This window comes from Leptinotarsa decemlineata, unplaced genomic scaffold (genome assembly GCF_025532065.1).
Source record: "Leptinotarsa decemlineata unplaced genomic scaffold, Ldec_3_MD MMD2_tig00026328_RagTag_RagTag, whole genome shotgun sequence".
Classification (NCBI taxonomy): domain Eukaryota; kingdom Metazoa; phylum Arthropoda; class Insecta; order Coleoptera; family Chrysomelidae; genus Leptinotarsa; species Leptinotarsa decemlineata.
The window spans coordinates 25,318,435-25,334,653 of NW_027412688.1; the positions used below are offsets into that span (position 1 = coordinate 25,318,435).

At 31.5% G+C, this 16,219-nt stretch overlaps 1 protein-coding gene across 1 annotated transcript; it reads right to left on the minus strand.

Moving 5' to 3' along the window:
* Positions 1-325: 325 nt before the first annotated feature.
* Positions 326-13,681, minus strand: LOC111502180 (uncharacterized). The gene is made up of 5 exons (XM_023156192.2): positions 13,377-13,681; positions 12,330-12,582; positions 10,273-10,542; positions 8,241-8,498; positions 326-890 (listed from the first exon to the last, which is right to left on the minus strand). Exons 1-5 carry the CDS (start codon positions 13,557-13,559, stop codon positions 457-459), a joined length of 1,398 nt encoding a protein of 465 aa, XP_023011960.2. The 5' UTR covers positions 13,560-13,681; the 3' UTR covers positions 326-456.
* Between the last annotated feature and the right edge of the window lie 2,538 nt (positions 13,682-16,219).

A 16,219-nucleotide genomic window follows, 5' to 3' on the forward strand; every position in this document is an offset into this window, starting at 1 on the left:
AATTCATTGGACATGAGATATTGTCAATTAACTGAATTCGAGAGTAAATTTGTTATTTGTTTCTCTTTACTACTCACTTTATTTTCATTGCAAAATAAATAATCAAATAAATGTTGTGAATTGTGAACATTAGTATCTTTTATAGTCAATATACTAAAGTGTTACTATGATATATGTGGTATAGTTGAACTCTGAGAAATATAATAATATAATTAAATTAATAATTCATATATACCTATTCATTCATAAATATTCCAACATATTTCGATGAAAAAAAATAGATGTCGCCATATCTTGTGAGTAGGCGAGGAAACTAAAATACGAATCGCCCTGTACAAGCTTTATTTCAAGCCCAATTTGTGAATGAATGAACTATATACACACTTACATACAAATAGGCATATATGCACATATTTAAATATATACATACATATACATATAGATTTAGACTGAGCTTTATGGCTGATGGTTTGTTTGCCAATGATGTCGCCTTAAAGAACTTTTATCGGTGAATGATTTATCACAGTCTCTGCACTTGAATGTTTTCCCAGTATGCGTTACTAGATGTCTGCTCAGACCAGAAGCATGGCAAAAAACTTTGGGACATAGAGAGCAGTAGTGCAAAATTATTTCAGAAGCTCCGTTTGCAGAGTGAGTCCGCATGTGGGCTCGAAGAGGTTCTTTCTGCGTGAATCCCTTGTTGCATTGGGGACAGGAGTACGGTTTTTGGCCTGTGTGTGTCATCAGGTGCCTAAAGAGGATCTCCTTTTGAGCGAAACTCTTTTGGCATACTTCACACTGGAAAGGTCGTTCACCTGTATGGATACGTTCATGACGAACAAGAGCCGATCTTGTTGGAAACCACTTTTCGCATATGCCACAGCTGAAACCTGAAAAAGTAATGTCATTTGAAACATTTCTATTTCTAGGATGTGTTTGAAAACCAGATGTTTGAATTCCTCAAGGTTACTCATTGTTTTGAATCTGCTAGGTAGTTTATTGGATATGTTTAACAGGTTCATATATTCTACACAAGGATTTTTTGTCGATGTAAGCTTATATTTAGGATACATATAGTGTCAAGTTTTTGTATGGTACACATTTTGTAATAAATTATCTGTAAAAAATGTTCAAATTCAAAGTTAACGATTTTTTTCTTTTTCAGTATCTGGACCGATTATTATTTTTAAAAACTAGTCGAGACACATAGACTAAAATAGTCTTCATACATCTGAGTCGATAGATGCGGAGACTTCGAATAACCTTCGTCCATGCAATCAATGAACATACTACTGATGATGTCTGCTGCAGTAGCAGAAGAAACGTTTGATAGTACAAGTTCCATTCAAACACAGCCTACCAGACCGGATTTTGTTATCTCTAAACATAAAAATGGTTTTCGATATCAAAGATGAATATTTAAGTATTGACCCCTATTCAGTTTTCGATTGCTTAAATCATCATTGCGAAAGAATGAAGTTAATTAGAGGAGTGCCCCCAGGTTCCATATTGGACCTACTATTTCTCACATGTAATAATGATTCACCATATGCCATACTAAATATTGAAATTATGTTGCAGATGATCAAGCTTTCAGTAAAGCAGGTGAATTTGATTGCCCTCAGCAAAACTTAGAATATAATCTTAGAACAAATAAGGTCTGGTTTATAACAAATAAGTTAATATCAAATCTTCGAAATTATGGAGTCAAGGCTAAAAGTAGTCAAGTTCTAAGGTATTAATATTGAAGAAATTTAAGGTGGATAGATCATATCAATAACCTTTGCAATGGACTGAGAATGGCAACTTATGCAATAAGGATAATAAAAAAATCAAGAAAACCTCCAGTGGACCCGATGAAACTGGTTTGAAAAAATGGTTAACTTCAACATGGTAGTCAGTGTTTATTCTATTTTAACTTATGAAAAACTATGCATAAATCCTTTCTTTTGAAAAATTTGGGCTGAAGTGTAAGTGCCGAAATATTATTAAAGGCTTAGTTTTTTTTAGTTCAGTAAGTACAAAATAGAGGAACATAGTTGAAATGAGGGAGTAACATACTATTTTATATTATTAGTGTTTGATTTCATTTACTTGTTCAATTAAGTTCATGCATAATATGATTTCCAAATTCTGACTAGGCAGTATTTTGTTTTGGTTCTCTTTTGCAATGAGCATACATTTTTTTGTCATAAAAATCAAGGGACTACTCCTTGGACTTTTCTAAGGATATTTTGTCCTTTGGTGATTTTTAATAGGGCGCTTTGTTTCAAAGATACGGAGCGAAAAAGAATTGAAACAACAACAATATTGGTAATTTTAAAATTATTAACGTAGACGAAGTGAAAGTATAGCATACTACACTGGACCTAGCAAGTTAAAAAATCTAACAATTCCGTTGGTACCTATCAACAACGTTCGATTACAGTGGAAGATTTGAGAAATCGGATAGATAGATAGATAGATAGATATATTTTCACCTCATTACATATATAAATACATTTATGGCATGTCAATATATTAATAGATAAAATGTAAAGTACACAATGAATAAAATCATACAATAAAACATATGATATTTTGAAAGTGTTACAAACATAATCAAGTGAGGCATAAATAAATAGCGTAAACAGAATGGAATATTTCAGAGAAGTGATGTGTTGAGTGCATGACTCAGTTGCTTTGTTGTGACGAGAAACTCGTCTGTGGAATAAAAGCAGTGTTCAAGAATATATTTTTTTGTGCTTTTTTTGAACTGATCAAAAGATGGTGATTTGATTCTCTCTGGCAAGCAGTTATATAGATTGATATTCAGAGAATTATGTTGAGATTTGGTTAATCTATACCTTGGAGTTTTTAATAACTTAGTATTCCTAGTATTATTGTCATGTATATCTGACTGGGTTTGTAACTGGTTGATATTTCTGTGTATTTCTAATAAGGCATTGTAGATATATCATGAAGGTAAAGCCAAACTTTATAAAGTGTGGGTGACAATGTTCTCTATATCCAACTCCAGCTAAAATTCTTACTGCTTTTTTTTGTTGTCGAAAGATGGTTATTGCATGAGTGGCATTTCCCCATAAAATTATTCCATAGTTTATCTGCAAATGAAACAGAGAGAAATATGTCATTCTCAGAGTATCAGGTTGAATTGCTTTTTTTAACTGCCTCAAGAGAAATAGAGTACTGGCTAATTTGTTACAGAGCTCACATGTGATTCGACCATGTGAGTTTGTCATCAATAACAATTCCGAGTAGCTTGACAGTATTTCCCATTTGTAAGTTCATATTAAAGGAGAAGGTTATTTTTTGGGATTTGCTTGCGTTCAACTTAAGTTTGTTTGCAGTAAACCAATTTTCAGCACGTTTTTCAATGTTGTAAGAAGAAGAAGTGAGTTCCATAAGGTTTTTACCGGTACTCATCAAAGTAGTGTCGTCGGCGAATAGAACACTTTTATTGGGTAATAGGAAGTTGCATAGTTGATTTATATAAATTACAAATAAGAATGGCCCAAGCACTGTCCCCTGTGGGACACCATGTTTTATAGGTAGAAAGTCCGAGTTTCTTTGGTTGACAGTAACACATTGTTTTCTATTTTCTAAATATGAACTGAATAACTTCAATGCCACCCCTCTAATACCGTAATATTTGAGTTTCAAAATGAGTATCTCATGAGAGACACAGTCAAAGGCCTTCGACAAGTCACAGAGTGTAATATCCGTGAGTACACCTTGTTCCAGACCCTCAACTATGCCTTCCAATATATTAAGAATTGCAAAAGTTGTAGAGCGATTTTGTCGAAACCCATACTGTGCATTATTCAAAAATTGGTTTTTTTCAAAATATTTCACTAGTCAATTTTTCAGAATTATTTCGATGATTTTAGCAAATATGGAAATAATGGATATTGATCTATAATTGTCAATTTCTGTAATATCTCCCTTTTTATGAATAGGAATAACTCTGGTAAATTTGAAACTATCTGGAAAAATGCCTTCACTGAAGATCAAATTGATCATTGATGTTAATGGCGCAAGAATTAGATCTGATGTTTGTCTTATGATATGGCAATTTAAATCATGTGTATCTACTGATTTCGAATTTTTTAATGCATTAATTGCATCAAGAACCTCATAGCTTGTGACTCCCGTTAGGAAAAAAGAATTGCATGGCACAGGAAAATGTTTGTATTGGATCAAGTCGTCTGGTATATTGGGTAACTGGTTTATTATATTTTCAGCAACACTTGTGAAGTGAGCGTTGAAAGAGGTTTCACATATTGGAGTTTCAGGGTTACTTTTAGTTTTCCTATTTAACTCATAGTTTATAATTTGCCATCTAGCTTTTGATTTGTTTTCTGATGTACTGATATAATGTCCATATGAATTTCTTTTTGCTTCTTTCAATTCCTTCCTGTAGCTTTTTCTTAAGAGAATTGTATGCCACCTTATCAGTAGGATTTTTCTTTGTATCATAGATACATTTTACTATTGAAAGTGTGTCCCTCTTCTCCTTCAAAGAATTATTGTACCATATAACTGGCGGTTTTTCTCCAATTTTATACTTTTTATATGGAAAGTGTACTCCCACATAATCAGCATAAGTATCAACCAGGAAATTTGCTAGAAAGTTGATACCTAAATTTGTATTTTCAAAAATACCCCAATCAATACTTTTGAGGGATTCTCTGAATTTTTCAATTGAGGAGTAAGATAAAGATCTTTTCATAATTATGTCGGGTTTACATTCAGTGATTTTGTTTAAGATTATGTATTGTCCAATATGGTCAGACAGATATGGATCCAATACACCTGAAGTCATGTTCTGTTTCTCTATATTTGTCAATACATTATCAATGCAGCTGGATGAATATGCTGTTATCCTGGTGAATTCAGATATGATTATAGTGAGGCCAAACGAATTTAGTAAGCATTTCAATTCAGATAAGACATTCGAATTCGACTTGAAATTAATGTTAAAATCACCCAGTATTATGATTTTATTTTTACCTCTTACGTATTTAATTAATACATTTTCCAGGTTTACCAAGAAAATTTCAGCATTTCCCAAGCAGGATCTGTAAAGTGTTATTATTAAGACTTGGTTTGATAATTCTAAGCCACAAAATTCAGAGTTTATCTCATCATTCAAATCCTTTTGTTGTAATGGTTTAGACTTTATATTATTTTTTGTAAATACTCCTCCGTGTCTATTATGTATTCTACAGAATTCTGCTGCCAGAGAGAATCCTGAGATGTTGATACTTTCAAGATTTGTTTTTTCTTGCCAATGTTCTGATAGACATATTATATCAAAATTGAATTTGTTCAGAAAAAGATCAATTTCTTCAGTTTTATTTGATAGGCATTGTATATTAGATAAAATAAAATTTGTCAATTCTACATGAGACAATGAAACTGATGAGGTTTCATCCTTTGTAGTGTTCGACAATTTTTTGGAATTCCCCAAATTTATCAATATTGGTGATTTGTCATTAGTATTCAATTGGAGTCTTTCCTTGCTCTTTCTAAAAAAGAGACTGGTCCCACTGTAGGTCCATCTGTTCTGAAGTCATATCTGCGATATCCCACACCTCGAGGCCAGAAGGATGGTTTGTAAAAATATTCCTTAAATTTAAAATCCGCCGCTACCATAAAACTCTTGAATCCGTTTTGTTCTTTTAGGAGATAATTGCTGGGTGTAACACAATCAGAAAGGATCCTGGTGTTTTTGAAAGAGTTCGGGAGTCGATAAGGAGAAGATTGGATTCTTGCATCCGAGCAGGGGGTAGTCATTTTCAACAGTTCTTGTAGATTAAGAAACATTACATGTAATTTTTGGTAATGAATTGTAATTGTCGAAATTCTTTTTCGCTCCGTATCTTCGAAACAAAGCGCCCTATCAAAAATCATCAAAGGACAAGATATCTTTAAAATAGTCAAAGGAATAGTCCCTTAAATTTTTGCCGCATGTTTAATAAACACCCTGTATTTTATTTTTTAAACATTAGCGCAATGAAATATTTAAAATATATTTGATGTGATATGTAAATGAGTAGTTTGCAATTTTTTTATATATATTTTACTTCTATTGACATTGTTCAAGTGACCACACATCTTAAAATTGATACCCACTGAACTAAACTGTATTTTTAGTCTTTGGCTAAATGAAGGATTCATATAAAGTGTGTAAAAGCCAAAAGGAATAAATTCCTGAAACACGTTAAATGTAAATTATAATTTGACATCCTTCAAGGTAAAATGCCACCCCTACCTTCAACACCCTCCGAATGACTAGTACAACCCCCAATTTTTTAAATGGGAAGTATAGGTTTGTGATATATCGTTTGAAAGGTCTCTTCATTCTCTATTCAAAAATGTTATCGCTTTCAAGTTTATTATAACAATTAGGATAAAATGAATTAAAATCATGTGGTTACCGAAATTCAATAAAATACACTCAAAAACTAAAATGTACTGTAAACGTACTGAAATGTAGAATACGAAAAATAACTATGGATGTTAACGAAATAGATGTTTAAAATGTTCACAGCAAATGTCTTGGCAACATCCTAATCTCAAATAAAACTATCTTCTAACATTATTTAACATATCAGGCGTGACCAACCTAATCGCCAAGCGTTATTAATTCTTTTAAGTCATTCAAATCTGAAGGTTTAGTTTTGTACACATTGCTCTTTACATACCCCCATTAAAAAAGAAATCTAATGATGAAAGATCAGGTGCTGGTCATTCAATTGATCCTCGCTTCCCTATCCACCGATTGGGAAATGTTGTATCGAGGTATTGCCGGACATTAACTTGGTAATGTGGTGGTGTTCCATCCTGCTGAAACCATATTGTATTCACTGGAACTTGAGGGTTTCCTAGATCAGGATATAAATTTGCTAAACTTGGAATGACATCATTTTGAAGTAGTGCCAAATAATTATGGCCGATCAAGTTGCCCTCAATGAAAAAGGGACCAATCATATGATTTCCTAAAATCCCTGCCCAAACATTGACCTTTTGGGGGTATTGCATGTGTTCTTCTCTCATCCAGTGAGGATTTTCCGTTGACCAATAGCGGTAATTTTGCCGATTAGCATGACCATTAAGAGACAAAATACACTACTAATTGGATATTGTTATCCAACATGTTCATCAATTGCTCACAAAAATAATTTCTTCTATCCAAATCATCTTCCATGAGCTCCTTTCATCCACATCCAGGCATCCACATGTAGTGGATGCCTGTCTACTCGAAGTATGTGGGTTTTCCTCAAACTCAATCATTACATCTAATTTGAGTTCATCACTCATTGCATTGGCAGATGCTTTTTTTATCCACCCCACATGACCAAGCTCGCAAAACTGCTTCTCTATTTTGCTTATTGTTTCTTGAGATATGGGCGGTAAATTAGGAAATTTCTTATGAAATAGGCGAGCTACTTTCTGTTGTGTTCGGGTTTTATCTCCGTAACCAATCATTTGTAAAACTGATATTTTTATCTTTATTTTCATTTTGTATTTTTTTATTTTTATTTTTTGTTCAATTGTTTTATTTTTACTTGTATTTTATTTCACTATTATTTCATTTCAGGTTTTTTTCTTAATATAATTGTTATTTACAGCTATTTATTTTAAATTCTTCTTTTTTAGTTGTTTCAGGGATTTCAAATCATTTTATATATTATACAATAGAAGTCCGAGCTAGTGAAATTGAACTTCAAACTTAAATTGCAATACTGACAACTAATGTAACATATGAAACAAGTTGACAAGGCATTTTAAACTAACATTGCCACATTATGTAAAGTTTTTTGAAGGATATTATCTGAAAAAAACATTGCTAAGGTTTTGCTTACTTTTTTATCATCAATACCTCAACATGAAATAAGTTTTGAGTATATTGCAATAAGTTTTGAGTGTATTTTATCAAATTTCGGCAACAACATGATTTTAATTTATTTTATCGTAATTGTTGCAATAAACTTGAAAGTGATCCACATACATTTATGACTCAATAGAATAGAAAAATCCTTTTTATGTATTTCTCTAGATATATCATTTGATACTCTCATACATGTATGTATATTGAATCATCATATTTAGACTGAGAAAATTCAAACATGTACTAATACTTAATGGTGTATCATACTATAACGAAACTGTGAATTCTAAATCATGAAACTGCCACCAAACACCCATTCATAATGAACTTGTTGATCTCTCACCTTTTTGCTGCATATGAACTGAGGCGTGTCTTCTCAATTGAATTCTTCTAGAAAATGATTTTGGACATTCAGGACACTGAAAGATAGGTGCTTCGACATCTGAATTAATAATATCTTTTGGTTTTATGGCATCAGCAGCTTCCTCTGTCATCAGTTCCATCACAATCACAGATCCATCTTCTGTTGTGACTTCTACTTGGGTAGTCTTGCCATCGGATTGATTGACTTTTATATTGAGCTGGCCTTCAAAGTTCAATCCTGCAAATGGAAGGTTATTTCAGGAAATGATACTTATAAGTGTGCTGATGAGAAGACCCTCAGTTTTTAATTTTTTATAGCAATTTGTACTAGATTTTTCTCTTGGGTCATGCATATATGATAAAAAATGTGCTTCTGTCATTGCCATTTCATACTGAGAGAAAAATTTAAATATTACTAGTGTAAAATTACAGTTGTTTTAATTATTAGAATAAATGAAAATATATTAATTTAAAAATTTAAATACCAAATTTTTATTTGTAGTTAATTAAGCTGTAGTTTTCTTTATTCGAATAATATCAACGACATAGAGAGAAAAACCCAATGAAAACATTTTTTTTTCTTAAAAAACCAGTTGGTCTAAACCTTGGTTTAAACCATGGTTTCAGACATGTTGGTTTAAACTTGCCAACTCTGAAGAGCAGGAAACTGAATCGCTTCTTTGAGCTGTCAGAAGTTAGAGTCAATAATGTAGAAACTATTAATTATATTATATTTCAAGTCTGTTTTTCTTTTATCATGTTATCTGTTTGTAAAATTATTGCAAATAATGTAACTATAAACATATTTATAATATGTTTTTAAAAAAACTGCTAGCAAAATTTGACTTTTATCAAAAAACAAAAAAAAACTCCAAAATTCAAACAAAATTCAAAATATTCAGATCTATCATGGAGCCTCGTTTTCAAAACGGTTCAACTATTTTATTCTAACTAGATAGTTTTCATATGAAAACTTTACAGAGATTATTGAATAGGGCTCTGAGAATAATTTCAAGTAAGGATATAGGTATTTAGACTGTATCCAAAATAAAAAGAGAATGCATGGGATAGTTGTGATTAAGTTGGTTGAATTAGGGAAAAGTTACTAGTTTCAGAGTTTAGAGTTTATTTGAATGCAGTTTTAAAATTTACTAATTAAAAGATTATGCTGGTACATCAGTGAAGTTGTCGCCAAAAAGGCTGAATTATATCAATAAATTGATGGATGTAGCCGTTACTATGTGGTAGGAGATCATGATGAAAAGAGAAATGAAAATTTCTGTTTTTTACCACTTTTATTTGTAACTAACGTTACTGCAGTTTCGTCCTATATGGACATTTTCAAAGTTAAACATTGTTTTCAAAGTTAAACATTGTTTAAGTTTGAAAATGTCCATTTAGGACGAAACTGCAGTAACGTTAGTTACAAATAAAAGTGGTAAAAAACATAGAAATTTTCATTTCTCTTTTCACCATAAATTATATCAGTTGATCTATAAATGCCATCTTGTACAGCTTAAAAAGTAGGAATGATACAGTTTTTTTGCTTGTTGACATATTCCCAAACATTGTAAGAAAAAATAAAGAAAACGAAATTGACGAATTTCAGTTCATTCAAATATCTCCTGAACAAATTTGAATTTTCTAAATTTTGAGAATTTTAAACATGAGATTTTCATACATACACGCCTGAGGAAGCTATTGTATAGTGAAACGCATGTTGCAGTTTTGTAATCTGTTCAGTGAAAATATCACAGTGAAGTGTTACTTGAATACGTTATCGATTTTTATCAAGTATCGCCCATTTTTCTGAAACTAATTTCATTTTTAACTGCATATAACTGTTTTCTTAAGATGTGTCATGTGCTGTTTTATTTGAAAAATATACTCTTTCTCTTACTGTCATTTTATAATACTTTGTAGTCAGTAATAGTCCCTATTTATAAACAGTTATAGTTTCTTGTGACAATAAACTGTAACTAAATCGAATTATATGTTATTAAAATAGTTACCAGTCTGTGAAGCAAGTGTTGCTTTGACTGCAGTAGCAATGGCACTCATATTTGCTTCTTCGAGTGGGTTTCTATTATCAATTGTTTCTTCCATATAGATGCTCTCAGATTCTTCCTCGTTTTCAGTATCAATTTCCGTTTTCATCTGATGATTGGTTTTCAAAGTGCATGCTTCTTTGTCAATGGTTTCACTTTCTTTGGGTAAAGTTATGTTCTCCGGATCTGGGTCAGGCTCCTGGTCTTGCTGGAGATATGCAACTTTGGTCACTCCTATGAAAAAAGTAATGGAATGCTCTTAATCCTTTTTTATAACATGTTATATCCGTTATATAGTTGAAACAAGCACTATGAAGAATTTGAGAGCTAAGAAGTCTCAAAATGAGATATTTGTTTCATGTAAACTTCCCAGAGAACTACATGATCTTGAATACCAACAAAGGTTGAAAATCCTTGATCTTCCAACCCTGGACAGAGAAGATTCCGCAATGACCTAATTGAAATATAAAAGATGACGAACAACCTGTACAGTTTATCAGGGATTTGTGAAATCCTGAAAGTTGTTGAAAACGTAGACTGACATGACAGGAAAAAGAGGAAAAAACAGACACCCACGAATGTGAGGACCACAAACAGAACAGTAAACATGTGGAACGGCCTCCCAACCATCTGTGTGATCCGACTCTGTTGAAGAGTTCAAAACCCGACTAGATTCATACCTGTATGCTCTGTGATATTGCTGTTATATTAATAAAACACTTTTTTATACCATTGTTACACTATTTCCAGTCTCACACTAGTTTTATTGTAAACTGGAATTATAGAAATTATATCATTATATTAATGTAACAGTTGCTTAAAAGAGTATTATGTGCAAAGATTATAAGCTATGTATTTATTTATATATGTAAAATCGCCTCTCGAGCTGCTGCTATATCAATAAAATAAATATAATAAATAATACAACAAAATGTAAAGCAACTAATTTTCTCAATTTTATAGTTGAAACTACTTTAAATCTATCATAAGATTATTCATATGCACAAATGTGTAATTAAAAAAAAATACTGAAATAACATCTTTAAAAAAAATATTTTATACTATCAGAATTTTTTGATAGATCATATATTACCTACTTCTTCCTTCGATATCCCTTGTTTTTCATTGTATTGACAACTCTTATACAATTTTATATAGTTTTTGTGGAAAAAAATATATTGTATTCAGAAATTATGAAGTCTGATAAGTTTTCTGCATGTATCTATGTATATATAAATTCTTCAGTGATGAATAAATAACTTCCAATTCTAATAGTAGCTTCAATGAACTGAACAATTAGGCACCAATAATGCTTCCATGCTTCCAAATTTAGAAGTTCATTGCTTGATTATCTAGTATTTGCAAATAAATGTATGGACTATAGGTTTTATGAGAAAATGTATTTTTTTTATAGTACTCATTGAAATGTACAAAATTTATTCCATATATATTTTAGATAGTATGGATAGTATGGAGAGTATGGACACTCCCTGGTAACCTTCAATCATTTCTGCAATCTGTATCTTCTCATTCCACAACTTACTAACAAACGGAGTTTGTCACAATACTTGTACACCTTTACAAAGGAAAAAACACTCTGGATAGAGATGGGAAACTTACATGATCATAGTGCAATGACAAAATTATATACATGAAATGTCTAAAATGGCGCTAAAAATGTAGATAGTATTATTTAATATTACTGTTTTTAAGTTCGTTTTTATTTCTTCTTTCAATTCTTATTATTTCATGTTATTTAATAAGGTTAATTAGTTGAATTTTTTACCTAACACAATTGATAATCAATTAATAATAATCTAGAGGCAGTCGAAGGTAACTTGTTAATTTCTCATAAGTTTTTTATGCAGTAAACGTTGAATTTACTAAACTTATTTCACCATCCCAAAATCTTTGACTGCAATTGCATCTGAAGGCAACCATAAGAGTATGTAGTAACAAAAATGTTTACTGCAAGGAACTTAGTGAACTATACTCTCTAAAAGTTGTAGTATAAAAATTACCAACTAAATCTTCTTCTGTGCTTGGTTCAACAGGATTATTCAGGATTTCATCCCCATTCTGACTCTCTATGTCCTCAATTTCCATTTGATTGTTTCCACCTTCTTTACAATATTCTTCATCTGGAAGATCTTTCAAATGCAGTCTGAGTTTCAAATCTGAACTTTCACATTTTTTTCTGAAATTATATGATTTGCTGAGTTGATAGTTGCAAGGGCGACAAATTTTATCTGGAAGGCCATCTCCTTCAAAAACCTAAAAAGGAAAGAACATTGAAGTTTTGGAGTTTTTTATTAAAAAGCTTCTTTGCAGATGTTCCTTATGCAGGAACATATGCAATATATGTTTTTCTGTTAACTATCTGTTGCCCCTCCAGTAACGACAGAAGTTGAAACTTGTGCGAGCTGAGGATTAACGAGGTCTTACATTTTAAGGTGCAATTCCTAGAATTTTTAAAATGATCATTCAATAATCTTGTATTTTAAATATAGGATATTAAAATATAGAATATTTTCAAAGGAAAGTTTTGGAACTTTCATTATTTGTTGATATCTCCCTGATATTTCAGATTTTATGTTCCTCACCCCAAAAGAGGAAAATCGGAAAGAATACTTTGACTATGACTTGGTATGATGCTTTTTCGTTTTGTTCTCATAGGTAAAAATTAATATATTAACAACAAAAAATATATTCTGTAATATAGATTTGTAATATCAGGTTGATATAATTGAAAACAATATTTCACCCATTCTCCCTTTGTCAATGAAACTGAAATCTTGATTTGTTTTAATGAAAATTGAATATAGGTTCACTTAAGACATGTTACTCCATCTATATGAAGATTTAACAAACAAAAAGGAAGCCTGGGAAGCAATATATTTTTCCAGTTCTTCAAATCAAAATGAAGATTCATAAGAAGGGTTTGATTAAATCGTTAACAATACAGAGTAAATCAGTCCAGACCTATGCTATCAAATTTCATTTCAAGCTGAAAATTATTTTTAAAGTGAATCCTGCAGAATGAAAGCACTCTTGCAATTATAAATCACCTCAAGTGCCACACAAGCCATAATTCGTAAGGTTAATGGAACCGGATCCTCATCTCCATAAATCGGAACTAATTCATCTTCTTTGGCCATGCAGAGTCTACAGATTTCATTCAAATCGATTATCACTTCTTGCTCGCCTGCTGTTTCTGCAGTTCCGGTTTTCTTTCTGCTGTAAGTTTTCATTTTTGTTATCTTCAAAATTGATAAACTAGGTAACTATTTTATTACACGAACTTGAATGTTCACTACTTTATCATTCGACAACGAACAAGCACGAGTAGCTTCAACCTTCAACCACAGTGGAAAAAATTACAGAGGGCCAGGTTAGACAAGAAAGCCTAGTTGGCGACAAGGATAGACTATCACCTAGTTAAATGCACACCACAAAACAAAGTTAAGTTCTGTGTCATTTATTCCTACAGCAATTTCCCTTGGTAAATACAATGTATGACTATCCTTTATTAATCTTCCAACGAATGAAAGATATACGACTCTTGCTCTCGTTTCATCAATAAGAAGTAAAGATTTGTTATAGTTTCTCTAGGATTTGGTATGTATTATATATTTTACTGAATTGATATTTTTTTATTATTAGTTCGGATATTTTTGATTGTGTATCATTTTGTGAGCATTTCATTGTAGTGAATAATGGAAAAAGAGAAAGAACATTGTGGATATCGTTGTTTCTACAAAAACTGTAGAAGTGTGTTACGGAATGATGAAACAGAGTCTGTGAAATTTCATAGGATTCCAAAAGAAAAAAGTATGCAAGTATAATTTACAGTGGTACAGATAGTGCTATAGAAAGAGGTTTTGGTCCCTGCAACTGGAATATTTTGAATACCTGATGTAGGCACCAAAAATCATCTTCAGGCAATGACTTCTACATCAAAACCTAATTTGAATATATGTAATGAAATTGAAAGAAAATAAATTGGTATAAGGCTAGAAACGAAATTAACTGAAAATGGTGAAAAAAGTGAATATAAATTCAAAATCTAGAAAAATGTATGTTACGAAATAAATGCAGTCTGTGGAACACGCAAAATACCAAAATACAGCAAGTTTTTCCCTATAAGCCTCTTTTTTAACTCATCACATCTTAACAGTCTATTGCCTTTTCATTTTAGAAACAGTCTGCCTAATGCACAAAAAGCACAAAGATGACATCTCAACTCAAAGTTAAGCTACTCGTCTCACATTCAATATTCCTGTTCCTATCCCGTCAACAGCATGTGCTCGAGAACTTCAGGAGAATAATACACTAATTCATGATTACAACAAAAAATTTAGGGTTTGTAACAAGCGCTTTTTGGATTCCATGTATACTAAGCATGTAATGATACATTTTCTTCTCAAAGCAATGCCAATAATATTTGTGGAACTTGTGGAACATTACACTTTCTGGTCCTACTCCTTATCAGAAATATTTGTCTAAGAATTTATGCATTCCTGTTGGTGTTTTAGAATTTGTGCACACCATCATTTTTAGATTTTTCTAACCTAATCTAAAAAAATATTTGTAGCAGATCCTGATAAATTTTTTTGTTTTTCATTATTAATATATTTCTGATTATTCCATTTGGGAATGAACCCACGTTATTGTAAGTAATTTTTGCTTACATTCAAACCTAGTTTTCGATATTCGATTCCTTACATTTTATCATGAATGAAACTTTTAATTGAACTGTCTCGTGAAAATCTCTCAATAAAGTGTTACTTGAATTAGCCATTTTGAATGTTTTTTATAAAGAAAGTGTGATATGTCTCATAAGTATAACTTTCCAAAAAATATAAACAGCGTCATCACTGTATCTGAAAAATTAGGATTCGACCTGGCAACCTTGTCACACCCAGTTAGAGAGACGAGGTCACCGAAGCGGCAACCTTCAATTTCAAAGGAAAGGAGTGGAGCTGTATATCCGTTTCTGTATATTTTACTCATCTGTGCTTCAACTAATAAGGGGTCTTGCTTGCTGTCAGAATATACAGTGTGCGCAGATTTCGACATTTTCGAGAATGTCAATATCTATTAGCGGGAAATTAAGATATTCAAACGAATACATTTCATAATTTTTTTTCTGTAATTTTCAGTAGCCTTAATGTGTTCTCAGCTTCATACGCAAATGAGGTGGATAATTAATTTTTCATAAGTTTATAGTGGAAGGAATAGATTCTTAACAAATTAAGTATTTTGGTATGTTTCATAAGGTATTATTTGTGAACTATGGCGATAGATGGTACTACAGTAGATGGTAATACAGTACTTGAGATAAATCATTTTTGTTGTTGTGGAATGATTGATTTGAAAATCAAAACTTCACTATAGTTTCTATTGACTAAAAGATGGCCATCCAGCAGTTTAACTCAGAGAAAGATTTTATCTAATTTAATCTTGTATAATACACGTCGAAAGGATAATTCAGTTCTGATTCTTATAAATGTAAGGCGAATTCAACAGTACCATTGGCTCACAAAAATTCTCATTAAATATCGCTGAATAAACTAACATGGTTATATTACGTAAACTACAAATAGAATAACCCAAGTAGTAAATTTTTCATAAAGAATGGTGATTTTATTTTCTATTTATTTCCTAATTATTTTCTTGTGCGTCTGAAATTACGACAATATGAATACTGGTAACATGACCGGTCTATGCAAACAGTGAAATTAAACAGAACATATCTTTTACACAAGACATTTTCAAATGTAAAAGTTCTTCCTTGAAGTACTTTTCTCAGAGTAAAAAAACTAGAAAGGAAAGTGGTGTGTGAGGTAATTTTCCACAACAATTTTTTTTGTATCTTTGGAAATACCCAAAGAAATTTCTAGTTTCACAA